The sequence below is a fragment of the Ascidia mentula genome, chromosome 3, assembly GCF_947561715.1.
Source record: "Ascidia mentula chromosome 3, kaAscMent1.1, whole genome shotgun sequence".
NCBI classification, from domain to species: Eukaryota; Metazoa; Chordata; class Ascidiacea; order Phlebobranchia; family Ascidiidae; genus Ascidia; species Ascidia mentula.
The window spans coordinates 18,814,203-18,835,965 of record NC_138568.1 but is presented as its reverse complement, the minus strand read 5'-3'; the positions used below and the strand labels follow the sequence as shown (position 1 = coordinate 18,835,965).

General features: G+C 39.5%; 4 protein-coding genes across 5 annotated transcripts; 2 read left to right on the top strand and 2 right to left on the bottom strand.

Moving 5' to 3' along the window:
- Positions 1-298: 298 nt before the first annotated feature.
- On the bottom strand, positions 299-11,297 carry LOC145894249 (headcase protein homolog). The gene is made up of 12 exons (XM_082982777.1): positions 11,047-11,297; positions 10,616-10,734; positions 10,105-10,213; positions 8,240-8,386; positions 7,527-7,659; positions 6,456-7,341; positions 6,113-6,229; positions 5,924-6,043; positions 5,440-5,556; positions 3,979-4,099; positions 1,393-1,464; positions 299-1,325 (listed from the first exon to the last, which is right to left on the bottom strand). The coding sequence occupies exons 1-12, from the start codon at positions 11,141-11,143 to the stop codon at positions 1,180-1,182; spliced, it is 2,184 nt and encodes a 727-aa protein (XP_082838903.1). The 5' UTR covers positions 11,144-11,297; the 3' UTR covers positions 299-1,179.
- A 1,414-nt stretch (positions 11,298-12,711) lies between these two features.
- Positions 12,712-13,737, top strand: LOC145895869 (uncharacterized). The gene has a single exon (XM_082984650.1). The coding sequence runs from the start codon at positions 12,712-12,714 to the stop codon at positions 13,735-13,737; it is 1,026 nt and encodes a 341-aa protein (XP_082840776.1).
- Positions 13,738-15,572: 1,835 nt separating this feature from the next.
- On the top strand, positions 15,573-18,203 carry LOC145896168 (ras-related protein Rab-32-like). Of its 2 annotated transcripts, XM_082985045.1 has the most exons (5): positions 15,573-15,661; positions 16,009-16,177; positions 16,593-16,723; positions 17,380-17,529; positions 17,853-18,203. In XM_082985045.1, the coding sequence occupies exons 1-5, from the start codon at positions 15,632-15,634 to the stop codon at positions 17,997-17,999; spliced, it is 627 nt and encodes a 208-aa protein (XP_082841171.1). In that variant the 5' UTR covers positions 15,573-15,631; the 3' UTR covers positions 18,000-18,203. The 2 variants fall into 2 exon arrangements, with proteins under 2 accessions (XP_082841171.1, XP_082841170.1); XM_082985044.1 differs by having other exon boundaries at positions 17,380-17,975.
- Positions 18,204-18,392: 189 nt separating this feature from the next.
- On the bottom strand, positions 18,393-21,245 carry LOC145896169 (uncharacterized). The gene is made up of 2 exons (XM_082985047.1): positions 20,983-21,245; positions 18,393-19,191 (listed from the first exon to the last, which is right to left on the bottom strand). Exons 1-2 carry the CDS (start codon positions 21,178-21,180, stop codon positions 19,039-19,041), a joined length of 351 nt encoding a protein of 116 aa, XP_082841173.1. The 5' UTR covers positions 21,181-21,245; the 3' UTR covers positions 18,393-19,038.
- Between the last annotated feature and the right edge of the window lie 518 nt (positions 21,246-21,763).

Here is a 21,763-nt window from a genome sequence, read left to right as displayed (position 1 = left end):
TGGCTGACTTCTGACGTTATTTGAACTTTTTGTGACTTGTGGGAAGAGCGATTTCCAATTAAGTTCAGCACCGTTGTCTTGGCTATGATATGAAAAGGAACTTGCGCTGGCCAACATTGAAACGGTTTTCGTATACACAGAACATTTGCTTACCTAAATTAAAAGCCATACTTATCAACAACATTTGCTGCAAAAAGGTGACGGAATTTGAACCTACAGTCTCACAGTTTGCACAATAACCCCAATGCTGGTGCCCAACACCAATGAAAAAGCAAAAACCCACACACAAGTATTGTTATAGGGTTTATTCATCATTATTTCCTATCAACAAAAGCAAGCGTTTACAAATCTAACGTCCAATTGTAGCATGCCACGTCACCGTAAATTCAATATACAAGTGCCAACGAGCGTGTATAGGAATGTCGAAACCTCATCCGAGTTAATTTGATTCTATCAGCAAACGTTTTGAGTTGGCGGGGCCACTAAATATACATCTGTACAAGATCGAAAAGCGATTTTCAAGCTCGCCGTTACCAAGCAACACAACTGCATTGTTACGATGCGTCACTAAAGCGACGAAAAAAACGGGAAAATTGTGCTATGGGGGAATTACCTAAAAGTTGCGTCTTCAGTTACTTTTACAACGCAACTTAAACGGTGCCACTTACAGCACCTGTTTTGTTACGTCACAAAATGGTTGTGACGTAAGTGTTACCCTGATGTGTGTCAATTTACAGCAATTACACCTCCGTTGAAAGCACCTTGGACAACAAAAAAATACACAACAATGACGTCATCCAAGATAAACACCGTATATACAAGCATGTACTCGAGCTCTACAACAAAGCGTGACGTCATCGGTGACGAAAAACAACAATCATGATTAGGCCGAAAAATCATAACGTTGTCAAACTGAAACTTTTTTCACACGTTTTGCGCAACGGAGAGAAACTTAGGGGAGGCGCTGGTTGGAAAACAAATTCATTTTTTCACACAAAAATCATAGGCGTCGAATTGATGTTTTCAAAAGATGCTACGTCATCATTTACACTTGCAAGTAACAAACTAAACCCACTTTAAGGCGACAACAAAATACGGCATGAAGCTGATGTGAACTTTACAACAGAAGCAGCGAAGCGGCAGTGCCGTGACGTCACTCAATGTGATGACGTCAAGAGTCTAGGAGAGCACGAGGCCCATTAGTTGGTAAGAGGTGGTAGGGTGTACGAAGTGGTAGCTGCTCCTTCCACAAGAAGGACACATGTGTGACTTGCTGTAATCGCTGTAGAACTTCAAGCCTTGGCGGATATCGACCACTACGCCACCTGGTGAGTGAAATATAAAGTTTTAATAGACACCAGAGGTCGCGAAGGAACAGTGTGTTGGTCTTACCGCAGTGCTTGCAGCAGAGACGGCGTTGGCAGCAAGGGTTGGCTGCAAATATGTCGTACATGTACAATGTACCTGCAACGATAAGCACAAATTATTTGTTGAAACTTAAACGCCATACGGGAGCTAAATATTGCACTTTTGCAACTTTTAAGTTATTTCATCAAATTTGATTAGAGAAACATTTTATTTAGTAATTTCCCATGGGTGTTCATGTATGGAACTAGTACGTATTAAGCAGCCTTGGATATTTCGGTTTGATATTCTTTCTCTTGTAAACTCTTTCGATGAAATTTACACATCTGAAAGTTGTTTCTCAGTAGATTTTTCACAAGGTATTCGACTGTTTTTGCAACGTTGTGGCCAAGAGGAGTTTGTGTCGCAAACCGGTGTCAATATTTACGTACAGTCTTTGAGGCAAGGCCGTGTAAATATTTTCATCACGAGACGATAATGCAAATATTACGTGTCGCTCCGCTGGCTCGATTGGTTTTGATAGTTTGGTTAACCGCGTCCGCACATTTACGCTCGTCAAACAGACATGGCTCCGAAAGAGACGATTTTTTTTGCTTCAAGAACGCGTTGCAACATTTGCATGATTCAAGCTACATGCCCATAATACGAGGCAGGCACCGACTTTCACTTTATGGTGACTATACAATCACCGTCATCCGTTGGGCACTAAACTGAATGCAACAATCCCGAGAAGCAAAAACAAGTTTATGATTAGCCGGGACGTCCTTGAAATGTAATTTAATTCAAATTCAATGACGGTACTCCGAATCTTGCTTTCGTTTATGCATGGATTTTAAACCAACGCTACTAAAACTAATGCAAGAATAAGATAAAAAAAAGTTAGATTTGTCGCCACAGCGAAAATACAAAGTGTTGTTTGTGGACAAAGCAGGGATTTTTTTCACTGACATTATGAGAATTAATGACGTTATTTAATATTGGGATTCAGACGATTATTGGCTGGCTGAAGGTATTGGTGTTGGGTCGAATATTAACATCAAATCTTTCCGAAAGTTTTTGTGTGTTGGCACTGATAAAAACTCTTAATTTTAGAAGCAATTAAGTTTAAATTATATTCCGCCAATTAAAACTCTGTTCGGCATGGAACACATCTGTATATAAACCGCGTGCATTCCACAAGTGGTTTTGTTATTATCGCGTCATAATCTCCACTATGGCGTCATACTACAGCAAGGGTGCAGCAATGGCTTTGCTTGACCAAATAAGGAAGCACTGCTGTTTGAGTATCTTTAGATGGCACTTCGTGCTATTGAGTCGTGCTGGAAATTATCCAGCTTGTATGTGGCATATACCACGAAGTTGGAATTACACTGCCGCGTTACAACATACTATATCCGGTGTACTTCACAGCAACTTGCTGCTTGGTTGGTTTCATTTAATTTACTTCACTGCGAAAATTGTCTTTTTGTGGCTTAATGCTTTCTGCTGAAAGTTTCGGAATGAAAAGCAGATTGTTTGTTTGAAAAGGTATGGTACTGGTCGCCTAAATGCAACTTACGCTGCAGCAAACCAACTACAGTACACTCCTACATTTTTAACTGCTCACAAAAACCTATTGACTTCTATTAAGTAAACTGCTTAGTTTGTAGTTGGGCCTTCATATGGAGTTTGGATAACTTTCTTGACATATTTGTTTGAGAATTGAGTTTCAACGTTTGTTGTTTTGACAAATGAAAAAGTCTGTTATCCTTTGGTTTTAACATAACTTCGGATCATCAATCGTGCAGGGTAGTAATATGTAAGCACTTATAGAATGAATTCAATCCATGTGCCAAAGCGTAACGTGGATAAATAAGGTCGAGGTCGTTCATAACCACATAAATTAATCATTAAAATGTCGTCCTCTAAACTAGAGCCAATACGTTGAACCGATCCACACCGAGCTATTCATCTTAAGAGAACACAACATTCGATACGGGTCACGTCAAGCATTCAATTGAATCAGAAAGCCGCAATGACGTTAGAGGAACAGAATTGCTTGTTGCAGTAAGCAAGTCCGTTTGACAGGTGTACATTAAGGTTTGAGATGTGATCATTTCGTTCGACTGAATTGTGCTGACCTTGCAATATTTTGCCAAATCCCAACAGTGACAGCGGATCCAACATAGAATGTGTTCAATTAAATTTGAAGGATGTTCGGGTTCGTTTGCGCGAAATAAAAACTTGGGGGATTTCGGTGCCAAACAATTTTTAAACTGGTGATGTCATAATAAAATATTCCAAAATTAAATAATATTTTTTTTGCGCACCCCTTGAAGAACTTGGCCACGTGATCAACTGCGCGTTCATTAAGAACTTGATCACGTGGTCAACTTCGCGTTCATGAAGAACTTGAACACGTGATCAACTGCGCGTTCATGAAGAACTTGAACACGTGATCAACTGCGCGGTCATGAAGAACTAGATCACGTGATCAACTGCGCGTTCATGAAGAACTTGATCACGTTATCAACTGCGCGGTCATGAAGAACTTGATCACGTGATCAATTACGCGACAAAATCTTCAAGAACGGGATTCGTGGACAGTAATTGGACTTGCAAAGTTACACCTACCAAGTTGGTGATGGGTTCCCTCCCATCTGGAGTCGCACATTCTGCAAACGATCGTGTGCAGTCCTTCCAAGCATCTCATACAAGCTGCGTGAACGAACTCGTGCTTGCCTTCCACTTTGATCTGAAGGAAAAACGACATAGCACATTATTACGTCACTGCACTGCCTCGGGACTTACCAAACACACGCTATACTGTGTACATTGATGCCTTGGTTATGGATATTATTTTATACAATTTGGGCCACGAAGTCTGTAAGTTTACATGGCACTTGCATTTTGTGCTTAAAATGTGACTACAACGTTTTCCTTTCAATAAATGTAATGTTTTGCTTTGGAAGTCGTTTGTAGTTTTAATTGTCATGACATGCAGAGGTTTAATTTATTGTGTGTGGTCACCCAAAAACATTGCGTTGTTTACAGCATGGACAACTTTATAATAGACATAATTACTACTTTTGATGTTTTTCTCTGCCTTGGGGTATTTTGAAAACCTCCTAACAAAGCACAGAATATGCGATCGAGGTTTACATTACTAACGCGTAGGCGTGGGTCAACATGCTTGCTCAGTGGTTCCACTTATAACACAACCCCCATCCCCATGTTATATCCCAGGTGAAATACTCGGGGAATACCCTGTTGGTGGAACACGTAATAAACTTCGTATTGTTGCCTCACTAAGGGCAGATTCTACGGCATTGCCACATCTTGCGGAATGTTATTGTTGGTTTTGTGGGCGGAACCGAAACGAAAATAATTTTCCTAACACTGGATTTTGCTGTAATTGGCAAAAATATAATTAAATAACTTATATGTCATGCATATGCTTTAAATCCGGTATAGACAGCAAATGCAACACTTGCGCACAAACAAGTACTATTTCTTTCCGTTGTAACGCGGTTGCTTTAAAGCGGCAACACCGAACAATCACGTCTTGTTTGTAGCGAAGTAACGCTACCTCTGTTCGCTGATGATCACCATTATGACGTCACAATTTAATTTTTGCTGCAAAGTTTTGCAGAGACGGTGGATGTGTGACACCAGTTTCCGGTGCGATATTTCAATGATGAATCGAGTGGAATTTGTGCTGTTGGTCAACTGGCGAGTTATTTCACACGTGTTGGTTTGCTAGACGGTTGCAGAATATGCAAACAGGGCATTTGCATTTCATTACTGGTGGTTATATGCATTCAGTGAAACTTTTTTTAGCACCATCTTACATTTGTGACTTTTGTAAATATATAAATTTCATGGAAGAATTTTAACACAAATAGTAATTTTTTTTTTGGACAAACATTTTTTTTAATGATTTTTAGAAATCCAAGCTTCTCTATAAAATTGCAATTTGCAATACCAATATTTTCAACTAAGAAACATTTCAAAGACCACAAGACAACCAAATTTCAATGCTGTACAATTCAACACTTTAATCAAAGAGCAGTTGAGGTGTTGCTAACAATATACCTTGAAACATTTCTTCTCAGTGCGCTCGTTGCACTCCGGACTAAGAAACATTGTTCCGTCCACTAGAGGGAAATGATCATAGATGGGAAGGTCGCTTCCGCAGACAACGCAGTTCATCTATGAAAATACAACTTTGCTCACTACAAATCTAGGGTATAGTAAATTAGGAAAATCCTGGAAAACTACACACAAATTTACTAGTTTTTTGAGTAAGCGACCCACTCAAATTGTCTCAATAAATCTCCAATAACAGACGGTTAATATTTCAACGGACAAATGTTTATATTGAGAATGTGCAAAGTTTTAGGTGAAATCGTTGAATACAAATGCAATGAGATAATTATTGTGAACACCACCATTGTTGCAATAAGTGTTTACAAATCGCAAGTACATTTCAACCAAATTGTGTTTTGTAATTGCCTATTTAGGAAAACTTAAACCTTATCAGATTTGAAAGGGAAAAATGTACAAGTAAAACACATACTTGGGAGCAGTTAACCATACTGAGACTGGCTAAAATTAAGTTTCTGAGGTCATCACTTCCATACCCTTCTCCCTCCATTTTAATTCTGTATGGGTTAATGTGTTGGCGTGGAAGGACTTTCTGCACATATGAAATAAATTTTGTTGGAAAAATATGCTTCCAATGTTAAGTCAATAATCGTGTGTATACCTTGAAAGCAGAGAAATCATATCTCTTGGCGAATGTTGTGGATTTCATTGGAACGAGACGTATTTCTGTGTGGCTGTGCCCATTGCTGTTATATTTGTCATTTGGAATAGTTATCACCTGTGTGCAAAATATATAAAATAACAATTTAACATGAGTGAAATTTTGAAGTTGCACAGTAGCAGGAAACCATATGTACACTGCCCAATTTCTGGACTGTACTCAATTAAAATCATGAGAACAAGCTAATCCTTTCTCATAACCAGCAATTAATACACAATCAGACTTTGAGCGCTGGAAGACAACTTCACATACTCAGCCAAAACAACACAAATTAAAAGCTTACCTGTGGTTTACTAATCTCAGTATTCATCATACTGAGGATGTACTTGTTTATTTCCCTTTTCTCCACATCTTTCTGTTCTCTGTGTTGCAGTGGATTATCTTGAGGTGCCATGCCATGACATGCTGTCACCATTTTGCGCCATGCTTCTTGTTCAGTGGGGCCATTGAGTTGCTGATAACGGTCCAGAGTTGGTTGTCCGGGCAGAGAGCCAATACTGAGTTGGTAATTGGATGGCAGAGATGTATGTCGAACTCGGGGGGAGTTGGTAAAGGTGGGTAAAGGGGCACTACCTGGATCACACCCCCTGAATGAGTTAAATGGGTCCTGGTTTGCCGGGTAGGGTTGAAAATAATCAGTATTTTGTGGCACAGGTATAGAGGGGGTAGGGGTAGCATTGGCATCAGCTCTTTGATTGCTCGTCTGTTTACCATTTCTCCACAAATTGTCAATCAGTTGACTCATAGCCTGTATATCGCTCTCTGTGCAAGGCCGGTTGTTTTCTGATGCCTTTGGGAACGCTCGATATATGTCATTCATGTTTATATCTCTAGCAAGGCCATTGCTGCTGCACGAGGGGGTGTCAGGTGAGAGAGGGGGTGAAAACGCATCTAAAATCGACCCTCTATCGGTAGACACTGGTGACTGAAGTATCATGTCATCGGGTATTTCAGGTAAGGGTGATGTAGAAAGTGTATGGAAACCGCTGGAGCAACGACTTGGGGGTATTTGGGTGGGGTGGAAGTTAAACATGGGACGAGAATGGTGATGATAAGGAGGTGAGAAAAGATAGGGGCTTATTTCGGTGGTGCTCGGTGAGCTGCTACTATAACCCTGATCAATCGAAATAGCAGAATTTGTCGAGTTATGACGGATTCGAGCATCTTTGCTGTAAACAAAAAAAGACATAATGTTTATTGCTGACTTCTTATGCAAGAAATACATTAATTATATTTTTCTATTGGCCAGTGTATTTTAGCTCCGCTAGGAGCTGGTGGATGAAAAAGCTGTATATACATGTTTTTTTAAATAACAAAATTGTTTGACATGATTGTTATTAAATGGTTTACATACCTGTCAGGAATTGCCTTGGACTTGCTTCTACCGGCCATGTTTGCATATTTAGCTGCACCAAGAGCAGGAAGATCTTTGTGCTTCTTGCGATTTTTCTTCTTGGCATTGGCCACCTCACCTTCAGCATTTAAACCTGCAAACAAGGGATTTGCTTATTTTGTGAAGACAGACACCTAATTTTATTTAAAAATGTTTTTATGGAATGTTCTAGGCCCACTGTGTCAATCCTATTTAAGTTTGTCATTTGTATCATGTGCACACTCAGAAATATACATGTTTAGTATCTACATAACACAAAAGGCCAGCTCTTGAAGATACTTGTCAATTTCTACACACAGCAAACCATGGAAGAAACAATTGACTGGGGAACAATAAACCAATCACCACATTCACAGCCTGTGACGTAATACAGAGTGTACATTACAACAGAAGAATCGTCCTATTATTGTTAGTTAGCACTGCACATAGTAGCGGTGTCGGGTGTGAAACTGGAGAAAGATATCTGAAAACTTTCCCAGGAGTCTGTTTGATTGTGTGGATGAAAATAATAATAAACAATCATTTTGAAATGTGTGACTTTCTGCTAAGGGAAATAATTCATGAAATACGATCAACACCTTTTAACCCTAATTTATATGAACGATAACAGTCAAGCTCATCTTGCAGTGATGGGTAAGAGCATATGATACATTTAAAATATTATTTTCAATTACCTGCAGAAGCTTGAGGAACCCAATCCAAATCTTTACGAAGGTGGCCGTGTTTACACTTGCACACACAAGCTCTATAGGCAAGGTCATATCCTCGCTTTGTCCAAAGGTTCTGACGACGTTGCTTTTCGGACCAACTTCGGGCACGACCTAAACAAACAGACATTACTTTTAAAACAAATTCAATTAATTTGCGTTGATGTGTTTTCTAATTAAAATACACTCATATTTGGGAAATTTGCAAGAGCAATGTCCAGAGATATAATTGGTAACAACTCGGTGCACAAATTACTTCCTATGTTATTATGTCATGGACAATGTACTCAAGAACTATAAACACTTTAAAGAAAGTGCTACAAATTGCCTGCTTGACAAACATTCACTATTGAATATCAGCAACACCAGCAGGTTCGCACAGAATATCAAGCATTAGTGCTCGAACGCCAATACAGGGTGGCCATCATCAAACACAACCTCACAACAACAGGGGACAGCGAAGCGACATCGATCGAGCAAAGATCAAACGAGTTTAAAAAAATCTGTGACAAGCAATTTTCGCCATGTTGTGACGTCATGATGTCATTCGGGTTTAGCGGATCGGCGTTTTTTGGGGGGGTTGAATTGAGGACATGCCGGCCGGCCGGCCGGCCGGCCGGTCGGTGTAAACACGGACCGGTTGATCTGGGGGCGCTCACGTAATGTTGTTTACTGCATAGAAAGTGATTTTCCACATGTTCTCAACAACGACTGCAACACGCGAGTTAAACCGCACAAGTATTTATGCAAGCAAAGCACTGACATGCTTTCCACACACTGCTGTTTACCTTTGTGACGGTTGCTGAAAAAAAAATGCACGGCAACTGACCGCAATTAATGATAGCTGCTTGTGAGGTTATAATACACATATAGTACTGTATTCTCTTAGGACATCTAGTTTTTATGTTGATCGGTTAAGTTTAGTGGTTTGTTACACAAGAATTGGTTGGATTGAGTGCAACTGTTCAAATTCAGGGTCTGCTAAAATTGGCTTTTACAGAAAAGGTACTTTACAAAGATCGACCTTTTTTGCTGGGATAGGTGGGGGATTGCGAGGGTGCAAACGTTGACAAAATTGTATGTCACCAGAACCGTCATCTTACATTGCGGCATATTGTTGTGCCTCCTGTGACACGTGCAAAAAAACACGACCCTACATCGAATGTTCATTGCCTCGCATGCTAATGGACATAAAAGGTGCAGATGTTTGCTGACATCAAATTTACAGCACGCGATACTGTTTGACTTTGGCGTTGGCGTTTAATTGCCGAACTTCCTGTATTGGCTTCAATGCCGTTTCGATTACAGCGTTGCACGTTTGTTGCCAATTTGAAACAGGTTGAGGCAAGAACAATTTTGATCTTAAAAAACTGAAATACAATTGAAGTGTAATTTATGACGTTGCGCAACAACCCTATGACGTAAAAAGAAGTGTGACACAATAATCGCAACGTTCCTTGGAACACGTACCAGGCATAGCAATAACATTAAAATTGCGCAAGGAAAACGAACAAGCAAAGACCGCGAGCATGATATCACGTACACACGCGCCGATCTGTGAGCACGTGGTCGCCAATGTCTGCCCGCACAGGTCCCAAAATTAGGATACAATAACAATGCAGGGCACGAAATTAGTCAGTTCCCTAAATTAACTAAGGTACCAAAAGTTAATTCAGACAAGTCAAAATATAATGATGAACTTTTACAAGAGTGTGATGCATACCTGCAATGCTGCAATATGACTCGGCATTGCCTACTAATGTTATAACGAAACTTTGCCTTTTGGTTAAAAAAATTGTTGTTTACAGATTTATATTTTAAAACTTATTTACCATGGGAACGTAGATGTGCCAAAATGCCTTCCTCCCAGTGGGCAAAACACTCCATATGCATGAATTGACCTGATGAACAAGCATCATAATTGCATATGACTTTGACCATCTGCAACACAAAACACCATGAAGTTAAATTCAAAAAGCATAAACCGAAAAGCAGTGTAATGCTTTAAATACTCGAATACTCGAGCATATGGGTAAGCCTAATTCATTGTTATCTCACAGTCTACCAACATTATATTTTCCTGTTACAGTTTCCTGAATTAAATGTAGAACTATTCAGCCCTTTTGGGCAATTTAACTAAGCCCAATTAAAAGCAAAGCAACACATTTTTAATAAGATTCCAACAGCAACACAATAAGGTGCTCACTTGCAAAACACTAATTTTTGGTGATACGATTCCAACAGTACACAAAGCGCACCTGGTTTTGTGGGTTTTCAGCAAGTAATGAGGCTATTAAATAGCTAAGTAGACACCTTTAGAATATTACACTTTAATCAACTTACAGCAGCTTCTTCAGTCAATGTGTCTTCGCCAAGAGGACAACCACTAGGAAAGCAGCAGGTTTTTAAAGTCATTTCCTCACTCTCGCCATCCACAGAACCAGAACTACTGCTACTAGTTCCTGATAGGATAAGTTTAGGCATTGATAAATTGTTTGGAGAATTTAAACATTTTTGAATTACCAAGTGAATTGTATGCATACAATAACTCTATTGTTACAAAAAGTAAAGTTGTTGGTTTTACAAAGATATTTTAAGGAAAAGAATTAGTATTGGTAGGTAGTATTATTTTCTAACAAGGAGTTGTTGAGTACATGCTATTAACAAAAATTATAACTTGATTATACCGATTGCAGCACAGCATAATTTACCAATTTTACTATGTATCCTACTATATCTATGACACATTAGCACATTTAAAACATGTGGCATACCACTGCCTGATGACAAATCTGGTGCAGATGTAAGACTGGGTGTTCCAGAGCTGCCAGTTGATCGTTCGCTATCTTTTCGATTTCGTTTTGTCGGCATTTTTCTTCTGGTGCATTTGTTCGAACTCGATTGAACTGTGGTTATTTCTCTGCGACGGGTGAGCGAAGTTCGGACTTTCGGCAAATGACCACAAATGGCTTCAGCGTCAGAGCAAACAAGTACACTTAACAGCTAATATTAACAAGTACGCGGGAATGCTAAAGATTATGAGAAAAATACGTTGTCAATTCTCGACTACTACGTATTTTACAAGCAAGCAACAACAATCAAAACCTTGATCTGCTAGGTCACAAATATGCAATCGATTAGAAACCAACAACTGGCTACTTAACCTGTTGCCTTGTCCAAAAACTTTGCTCTAAATTATCACTTGTTTCAGTGCAATGTGGCGTAATTAGCGAAAGAAAACGCGAACAAATCGTTCTAGTGCATGCCCGCAGCCGAAACGACGGCCATGCTGTTCGCGAAGTTGTTTACGCGCTTGCTTCAACCACTCTATCCGCTCGCTTAAATCCACTTTTGTTTCTTTTATTATCTCACTCTTTCGGCATCAACCAATCCGATCAGTGGGCGCGTCTCCTCTTTTCCGCCGCTCTCCTTTTTTTCTGGAATGTTTATTTTCTGTGGTTTTCTGTTCGTCCGGCGGCTGGCGAGCAACAAATTCGTTTCTTTTCGTTCCGCAAGAGTTTTTTTCAATTGCCGCCACTATTTCACGATGCCTGTACCCCGCGGGAGTAAATATGCAATGTTTTTCTCGCTATAGAAGGGGGCGTGAACGTCTTTTGACCGACAATAAACCTGATCACGCGCTGGATGCGTGTTCAGTTATCAGTGCTGCAAGCATTTTTTACTAGTTGCTGCCGAGTGCCGACTTGCCACATCGTGTGTAAAAACGGATAGCCTTCTCGATTGTTATTCTGTCATTACATGTGGACACAACGAAATTTTCCCAATTAATGCAAGATTATGACTGAACATATTTTTCCACAAAATGCAGTCAAACAATGTGCAAAGTTCAAGTTCAGAAATACTCTTGGCTAAGTTTTAATTTGCAACACTTATGAAAGTGTTATAAGTCTGGTTTACTGAGCCTCACAGGTCATCTACCTTTAAGCAGTTCCAAGGAAAAATAAATGTTATGTAGTGATCACATCTCTAAAACAAGCAGCAACAACCGCCTTGGCCATGATTTACGTCATCAGGAATTTGGTGTTACAAGCGCGAAGTGTGTTTAGTCGTGCCCTGCCCTTTCTCCGGATATATCCTTTTAGTTTCGCTTATTTCTTTTTTATCTCGAAGTCTACCCGCGGCGCACAAGCCACGTGTTTGGTATTGTTAGGTGTTGTTGTCCATCGTTGACAGCAGCTGAGCCATATCCTTGCATATCCTGTTCCTGTGTTTGTGGCTTTGCTGCCATGTGCGACTAATTACACGTTTTTGGCTGTAGTAAAATGTAAGTATGGTGTTTGTAAACAATGCAAAACTGCTTGCTTACGGCGGATAGTTGACGCAACAATTTCATTGTGATGTAATAAAATCTTTTTGAAGTAGACAAAAGGATTGTTTTTAACTACGGATTAGTTAACAGTTAAATCTTAGCCAGCACAATGATTCTGTTAATTTGTCTGGTGCATCAAAATCTGGTCCAGTCTGTTTTGACTGTTGCCTGTTGGACAATTGTGCACCAGCTTCCATCGTTTACAATACGCCTGTTGACTGGTACTCAAAATCAGGTCGATCATCTGATTCGTATTGTTTTGGCGTTTACACATTCCGTGCTGATTGTGGCTTGGGCGGCCTTCTTGCATATCACTGACCAGCATGACGTTGAAGCCCATTCATCACTGTACTTATGTTCACTTGGGTACCAGCTGTATGAGATGTACTGGAAATTGCAAGATCGTTTTACAGTAAAAGGAAGTTTGGAAAAACAGGCAAGTACAAGAAACCTTTTCCACGGCTTTCTGGCAACCTCCATGGTGGCCTTGAGCCTTAGGGCTCTTTCTAATGAGATGTCTGTATGGCGTAATGCAGTCATTCCGATGTTAATGGATCTGCACCCTTCATCGTCCTGGAATAAGCCAACTCAGTCGCATCGAAAAGCTCTCGCGCATCACCTACTGGGCAAGAACTCAGAAATCGGGTGGTTGTTGACGGCCGCTTTCGTCGCTCACGAGTTGCCATTTATTTTCAGCAATCTTCTGCAGATTTTACGGGTTTCGAGGCAATCTAAAGGACATGTAAGGCCAGAGGAATGTATTAGGAACCAAGTTTCAGACTGTGGTAGTGCTGTGGCTATAGGTGTGGCCGCATGGAGACGCGAGAGAGGACTAAGAAGCGAAAACCGCGCCAGCACGAATTTGCAACAGAATCTCTCCCTGTTGCATTGCGTTGCCTTCGTTTTTGTGCGATGTCTGTGTGGTTCTTACCTGCTAAAGTGGATTCTAAACACAGAAATCTTAATACGCGACACTGCGTACGTCGCAACGGCTATCTTGCATCTTGGAACGGCCCTGTGGGTCCTTGTGGGCCTAACCATCAAAGCGAAGTTGGATTGCCCTGCTAAATCCGGCAGGGATTTCACATGGAAACTTACGTCCATGATGAGCGGTTATTCAATAGACAATTGCTGATTAATCGACGAAATAAAAGCTCTATTGTAAAATAAATGCTTTACATATAAGTTATATGTGCGGAAAATGCAATGTAATCGATGCAAATTGTTTGGGTAAATTATTATACTACCGATCTAACCAAAAAACAAACGTATTATAATTTTGTTTGGTAACAGTAACGGCAGGTTGTTGGCGAAACGCGTGAAGATGTATCAGACACTCGGGGGCAACTTGTACTGCCATTAATTTTATAATTAGGATTTCTTTTTTAATGCTTAAAAATGGCAAATCTGTTAGCCTATGTGGTTTTGGATAGAAGTACAACCTGTGGTAAACACACAGATATAAGGGGAAATTTTTACTACGAGACAGAAAACGAAAGCTGATTATATTTTAATTTCAACGAAACAAATGACAGAAAAGATTGGTTTAATCACATGTTGTTTATTGGTCTGGTGTAAATGATTGTTTTTACCGCATCTGCTATAAATGTGCAAAACCACACTAGTCAGCCTCGTTAAACAAACAGCAACGACATCATATGAAAAGGAAGTCACAGCGATTTTAAAACCCAAAGATTGTAACAGAAGTTACCCATCTGTTTAATCCTCGTAAAGCTGCGAAAATCCCCGCTAATATAAGTCCCAGCTATAAAGGCAATATTCTATTACACCATAATATCCCAACTGTATCCGTCTGTACTTTGAAGCTGACAAGCAACAATCGCCTTAACAATGGGTCAGTTCCAAAATGCGTTCCGACAGCTATCCTGCTCTATGACGTCATAATGATTTGTGTCGGTCACGAGGCAAGTTAATCTTTGACTTTTTCGCGCATTATTTTGGCACTGCTATAAGTGCATGTGCAAATAATACAAGCAGTTGCGCCAACACAGTTACTTGCGCCATTGTTCGTTCAAGATCGTACTTGCAGCAATGTGAGGAACTTTACACAAGCAATCACAGTTTAGCTTTGAGTCGACTTGGTGTCGAAACGCAGATGCAACAACACGTGATGGTTGTCGTTGATTTAAGTGAATGGACTGGCAGGGTGAAAAACGTCATGAGATCAGAGTGTCCATATGGTTACTACGTTGTACAAGCAACATAATCATAGCAACTGACACATTTGGTTTTCAGACAAATATTCGCCGACTGTTGTTTGGTGATGCGGATTTTGCATTTGCCATCTAAGCTTATTTGAGGCTTTTCGACAATAATATGGTTTAGTATAAGTCATAACATGCTGCATAGCAACAGAAACGTTAATATTTATAAATATTATTGTCAAAAGAGCCTTTCTGTACGGATTACGGCAAAAAGTGTGTGATTTTTTTTGTTTTGCGGCGCCGACGGAAATCAAGAGTCAGGTCTGGCATAAAATTTGTTTTCAAAAAATATTGATGTATTCCAGTTAATGACCAAAAAGGTAGCAGGGATTTCATAATTATCGATTTTGGCGAATTGCATGTCTCCTCATGTTACGTTATTTGCCAATCTCTATGCTGGTCCCACAGTCACAAAGGTCAGTGAAAGTAGGATGTAAATCAACACTGAGTATACGAGTATAAAGCAAACTGTCACAAATATCCACTTTGAATATCCAGACAGGTTGTCACCAAAAACACAAAAAGTAACAATTAACAAATTATTTGACATTTAAGCAAAGCGAGTAGCTTGTCATATTACTTCTAATATGAATCGCCTAAATAAACTTTATAAAGCTAGTTTTCAGAGCACAGTCATAATTCTTGGACAAGGTTAAGACATATCGGTTTGACGTGGCTGCAAAACAATATAAAATGATTGGAAAAGGGTTTATTTGTTGAAACAACACAAATAAAACGTTGTATTTAAGCAGGCTGTTAGGTTAACTACACTGTACAGTTTACGTGAAAATCTTTTAATTCAAAATGGAAGAAAAAAAGGAATATCTGTTTAAGGTGAGCGACTGCAACGTTATGTGAAATGGAAATCTTTTAACATAATTACCTCTTTTAAATACTAACATTTGCAAAAAAGTCAAAATATAGCCAATAAAGCTTCACGATAAACAGCATTTCTAATATTTGTATTGTACGTTACGTTTATTTACTTACAAGTTGACATGAACTTTGTTTTTATTGCAGACTTTCTGCAACATTTTGCGTATATGAATGCGTTACTTTAAAGTTTATCTACCCCCTAACTGTGTCATTGGAATTATCGTTTTAAATACAAATTTAAAATAAGGTTTTTGCACGAAGAATATTTTTGAGACAGAATTACAAACGATATTTTTCACTTCAAGGTTTTGGTTATTGGAGATTTAGGCGTTGGAAAGACCAGTGTGATAAAGAGATACGTGCACCAAATATTTTCCCAACATTATCGAGCGACCATTGGCGTTGACTTTGCTCTCAAGGTCATTCATTGGAACGACGACACATTGGTTCGACTACAACTGTGGGACATAGCAGGTGATTTAACCGTTTTGCCGCGGTTAAAATAAATAAAACAAAACGGCAAAACAAAATAAAAAAACAAAACTTGAAAAACATAACTTTATTTATATTGGTTGAGCTTTGCTTAGCCATAGTGTTTTGGCTTGGTGCCTAACGGATGACGGTGATTAGACAGCAAAGTCGTCTGCTGCACTGATGAGACTATTTAGGTCGAAGCAGTGGCCATCTGTCTGCAGCTTACACAATTTATTTATGTTGTTGCATGATTATAAAATACACTAAATTTCGAAACATCAGTTCATGCATCAGTGACTTGGAGCGTCACTTTCCATTCTTGGAAAGCAGTAAAACAAAAGCTTTCCACCTGTCAGTGTTTGACCTTTGGTAACCCTGCATACAACTGTTGAGACCTTTGTTTATTTAACCCCAGGTCAGGAGCGGTTTGGCAACATGACCCGGGTTTACTACAGAGAAGCCGTTGGTGCCTTTGTGGTCTTTGACGTCACGAGAGCTTCCACATTTGAAGCTGTTGCAAAATGGAAAAACGACCTTGATAGCAAGGTATAATAGAATATTCCACCCATGCAATAAAATTTGGAAAAAAAAACAGTCCTTCTGTTTAATTTTACCCGACGGTGAATTCTTACGCCAAAACCCTGAAGAATCACGCCGGATGGCAGACAAAACGTCGTTTAAAATAAAATAGACTCGACTTTTTAAGTATGAAGAACAGTTCTTAAAAAAGAGGATTTTTGGTTTTCCCCATAAATATACAATGTCTGATAGAAACAGTACCATATAACACTATAAAGTGATTTTGAGAAACAATCATCAGAATGTCCAACTAATGTCAGATGTTCCACCATAAGAAACGCTTTGTTTCTGTTTAAATTTCTCATGTGGATCGGTCACGTGAGCGTTTCAAAGCCCTTTGTTTCAAAGCAGTACAACTACAAACCTTTTGGTTTATAATCCTAAAGTTTTCTTGTATTAATTATAAAGATGCATTATGAAAATATATTTACAATTGCTTTTGCATATAAAAACATGGGCCTGAGAAATGCTTGCATTACAAATCAAATTGTTGAGCTCTTTAATTAAACGTTTGTTCAAATAACTTCACACTTCAAATTAATGGTTTATTACACATAAATACAAAACTTCTTGCCGTATTTTTTAATGCGAATTTACAAAACTTGTCTCGTTCTTCCGCACAGGTGATGCTTCCAGATGGCAAAAGCATTCCTGCTGTGTTGCTAGGCAACAAGTGTGACGAAATGAAGGAAGGCTTGACAAGAAACAAGGATCAAATGGACAAATATTGCAAAGAGAAAGGATTCGCCGCTTGGTTTGAAACCTCAGCAAAGGTGAATTTTCTTCGAATTAATAAAACACCCTCCGATAGCAAAAAAATCATCCAGATATCGCTAGTATGTTTTGAGACAATAGGCTTTTTAATATATTTTTGTTACATGGGTTGGGAACGCCCCGGCATGCTTAAAATTCAGTATTCCAACAACCTTTAGGGCCATACACGTGTTAAAATAATTCATTAGCGGGGTTCATTATATTTTCAGCGAAAAGAATTTCTCGATTCAATTTTTTGGTACATCTTGTGGCAACCCAATATACCTAATTCTCAAGAAAGATGAACAGAAATTAGCAAAGTTTAAAAATTCTTTTGTTTAAGTCGAATGTGAATATTGACGAAGCGGCGAAGTTTCTTGTCAACCAAATCCTCGTCAACGACAAAAATTATTCACCGCACGAGAGCGATCCAGACATCACCGACCTCGGAATGCACGTGGATGAGTCCAAGCGTAACTGTTGCGGTTGACCGACCAAGCGCAAGAAATCCTGGATTATTTTTATTTATTTTTGAGCCGAACGTACGCCGTGCGTTAAATTGTGAGCGATGCGAATTTGGCAATAAAAGTTTTAACAAGGGTTTTTCAACAGAAAACTCGCAAACAAGTTTTCTTCACATTTCAAACCAAGCTACAGTTTTTCACGACCCTTTCATCTCCTCTCCCCACTGTGAAAGTTTAGCTTCCACAAAATTGCAATAATTTCTTTTCAAGGAGAGAGAAAAGTTTTAGTGGTGGTATCACCTTTTTGTAGCAACACTTCGTCTGTAAATTTTTCTGGGCAGCGAGCTAATAAAGCTTATAGTTTTAACCCTGGTAATAAACTGTTTAACTTCAAAAACAGACAACATTGTGGGAGAATCTCTTTTAAGTAGGATTTGGGACAAATAATTTGGACGTCGATCGAATAATAAGTTTACAATGCAATGAAACTCAAATGCAAAGACTCAGTAACATTATAGCGTGTTAGTAAATAATTAGCACGTTGTACATTACGCAATGGTGCATTAATCAGTACTGAAGCTACGGGTAGGGCAAACAAATCCGAGAGGTGGCGCTGTGGAGCGCGAAATCGTCCAAACCTCATTAAGTACGCGTTGGTAGTTAATACCACAAAAATAGAAAGCAACCTGCTTTACCATGTATATAACGACGTGAAAGTGTCTAGCAACATGCACACAACTATATACAAGGCGTTAACAATGTTTGTTTGAAATCGAAACCCCTGTGAACACATATTGCTTTCTTACTTGATTATTGGCGCCGAGGAAAAACGTTCAAGCAACCAGAACACGCATGGGGGCACGCAGTGACCTTGAGACATGAGTCACGAGGTCTTCATGAAATAAGGCTTGGTTCAAAGACGGTTCAAGTTCAAGGGGGAACAAAGGCATCAAAGAGGGAATTCCCCGTGTGTGGGGGTCGCCATACTAGGGTTATTATAGTAGAATATATATTGTGAGGCAACAATAGTTAGTTTGTTCATTGCGGAGTTATTTGGGGGTGCTCTTAAGATGTGTTGGTGACCTCGCGCTGCATCGCCTGCATCTCGGGCTGTTGGAGATAGTCCATACTCCCAGTTTCCGCCACTTCCTGACAGAGGGCGCAGCAGGGCACACACAACCAGATCAACACATCTGTAGTGAACGAACCCTCTATACCCTGCAGCATTGAAACAAAAAACAGTTCATTTGCGTTTTTTTTTAAATCGATATTTAGGCAGCGAAACCCAAGGAAAGCGTGTAGGGACAAATGACAGTATTACTTTAATAACCATTGTAAGTTTAATTAATTGCATAAGAATACAATGATTGTTTTGTATACAGGGCCCTTCTGGCAAATAATTATAGTTAACCAGTAATGTTTACATTATACAATTACTAGCAAAGTGTAGAGATCAAATAAAAATATTATAAGGTAGATGAGAATTAAATGTGGGAAATAATTACTACATACTCAAACATTGAGTTAAGTGTCACCCCTGATAGAAATTTTTGAGCCACAGTAGAAATCAAACCACTCTTTCTTTATTGGGATGTTCGCAAAGGCGGCGCAAAGTCACCATTCATTACGAATGCCACGCGGAAGGCAATGGCTCTGAGATATTGTTATTGTTAAACATAGACGTAGGGGCGGTGCTCGAGCGACCAATGACGTGTGCCCATAACTCATTTCACGGGTTTTGCTTCAGCGTTTAGTGAAATACGATGGGTGCAACTTCAGCGTGTCACATGTTTCACTCGCTTTGACCTTTCACTGCACAATTTCCGCACACTAGATGTGATGTAATTGTATTTGGCAACGTTGTAACGAAATTGGCGTTTATACAAATAGCTTTAAATGTGTATAAGCTGCAGACAGATGGCCACTGTTCCGACCTAAAAGGTCTCATCAGTGCAGCTGGTGTGACTAAAAGACGACTTTGCTGACCAAACGGCCAAGCAAAGACTTCCACTTTGTGGTGACTATATAGGTGGAAGTCTTTGCTTGGGCGTTTACATTGCTTAAAATAGCTTTATATTTTGTGAGCTGCATACAGATTGCCACTGTTTCGACCTACGAGGCCTGGCCGTTTGGTCGACAAAGTCGTCTAGAAAAGTCACAAAAAGCTGCACTGATGAGACCTTGTTCGTCGAAACAGCGGCCATTTGTCTGCATCTCACAGAAATCATATTATTAACTCCACTTTGCTCATAAAAATCTTTTTTGTCGTTGACTTTACAAATTTGACTGTCATTAATAAAAAAATTTGTTTGCATGGTCCATGGGATGAGCAGGGTGTATATAAGGAAGGCAACGGCCGTCGCAACAGAAATATGTTGTGACCGTTTAAAGCAAAACAATGCAGTTGTCCGTAGTTAATCTAATTGCGTCACAACTTTCCCCTTGAGAGTCGGATATAATGGCGAGATTCACAAAAGGGCAGAGGGTCACAAACCACGCTTTTAAATCACAACGCGAAACGATGAGAGCACATTCCGTGTTTGGCCTAATGAGTTTTAAAGTTCAGCTCGCTGGTAAAGGTCCTCTATATCATAAATTAACCCCATGTTGGTATTTTCTGAATAACAGCACGCAATAAATAACACCGAGCAAATGATAATACCAAAGCACTTGTTTCGTTAATTGAAAGTGCCATTTTTTTAACGGATCTACTTCGAGGTCATTCCACACATATTAGATTCTCGGCATGCCAGATCCTCACTTACTCGCAAGTGAAGTTACACGTACAATCGTCATTAGCTCTAGCCACGTTGCGAAGCGACCGAACACCTCTCACGATAACGAATTAAATTTACAAAAAAAAAGTAAAGTCCATGTAACAAACTGAAGAAATTTATTTCTCAGACGTTTCGATTGTAAGTAGTTAGATGGGCTTTACTGTTTGTTTTGAATTTGTTTTGTTTGTTATGTCCCTACGAATAAAATTGCTATTAAGATTGTGATACTAACCTTCTTCTTGCGGACAAGCCCCCTGAGCAAGGCCCCAGCTATACAAGGAGCGACCTCAACAGCGATTACCCACAGCACAGAGCTCGCCTCGCCGACGGCTTCAGCATTCTTTCCAATAGCAAGTGGGGCCGCACAGAAAGCCAACACGCAAAGCCCCATATTTCCGAAGCAGCCGAAGAGTCCTTGTTTCCAAGCCATCGTGTTGAAAAATATATTCAGTTGTTTTAACAAGTTCACAAACTGTGGTTATTCGAGACTACAGGATTCTTTGAAAATAAGCATTACTGTTAATCATTGTCAGAGTAAATTTAGTGCAAAAAACAGCTGTTGTATTGCAAAACTGCAAAGAGCTATATATATATATATATCATGAAACGTTATCGTCGTTGACATTTAAAAGTCACAATTAAATTGCATTCACTCTTTTTGCTCTTTTGAACTACCGTCTCTATAGAAAATGTCAAATGCTTCGCACTTAATGCTTCGCACTTAATGTTTCGCACTTAACGCTTCGTACTTAATGTTTCGCACTTAATGTTTCGCACCTAATGCCTCGCACCTAATGCTGCTAGCTCCCACTCATTAATGAGCTACTAAGCTCGCAGCCACAAAACTTTGTCGAAACAAAAATACGGAAACAGTCGAAACCGCGTAATAAAGCAGTGCGGCCGAACCAAATCCTTTTTCAATGGATGTGGAACTTAATCCACCCAATTTCCTGCATTGTAAATCGAGACAGTTTGAAGGGGTCAAAGAGCAAAACGAACAAAAAAATCGCAGT

Bases quoted from the DNA above. Each gene is read 5' to 3' on its own strand.
- LOC145894249 (XM_082982777.1), bottom strand. From the start codon at position 11,143: ATGCCGACAAAACGAAATCGAAAAGATAGCGAACGATCAACTGGCAGC. The intron at 8,387-10,104 runs GTAAATAAGTTT...CTGTTTGTTTAG, and splicing joins GGCACATCTACGTTCCCATG to GTCGTGCCCGAAGTTGGTCC. The intron at 7,342-7,526 runs GTATGTAAACCA...TTTTGTTTACAG, and splicing joins TCCAAGGCAATTCCTGACAG to CAAAGATGCTCGAATCCGTC.
- LOC145895869 (XM_082984650.1), top strand. From the start codon at position 12,712: ATGATTCTGTTAATTTGTCTGGTGCATCAAAATCTGGTCCAGTCTGTT.
- LOC145896168 (XM_082985044.1), top strand. From the start codon at position 15,632: ATGGAAGAAAAAAAGGAATATCTGTTTAAG. The intron at 15,662-16,008 runs GTGAGCGACTGC...TTTCACTTCAAG, and splicing joins AAAAGGAATATCTGTTTAAG to GTTTTGGTTATTGGAGATTT. The intron at 16,724-17,379 runs GTATAATAGAAT...TCTTCCGCACAG, and splicing joins AAAACGACCTTGATAGCAAG to GTGATGCTTCCAGATGGCAA.
- LOC145896169 (XM_082985047.1), bottom strand. From the start codon at position 21,180: ATGGCTTGGAAACAAGGACTCTTCGGCTGCTTCGGAAATATGGGGCTT. The intron at 19,192-20,982 runs GTTAGTATCACA...TCAATGCTGCAG, and splicing joins GGCTTGTCCGCAAGAAGAAG to GGTATAGAGGGTTCGTTCAC.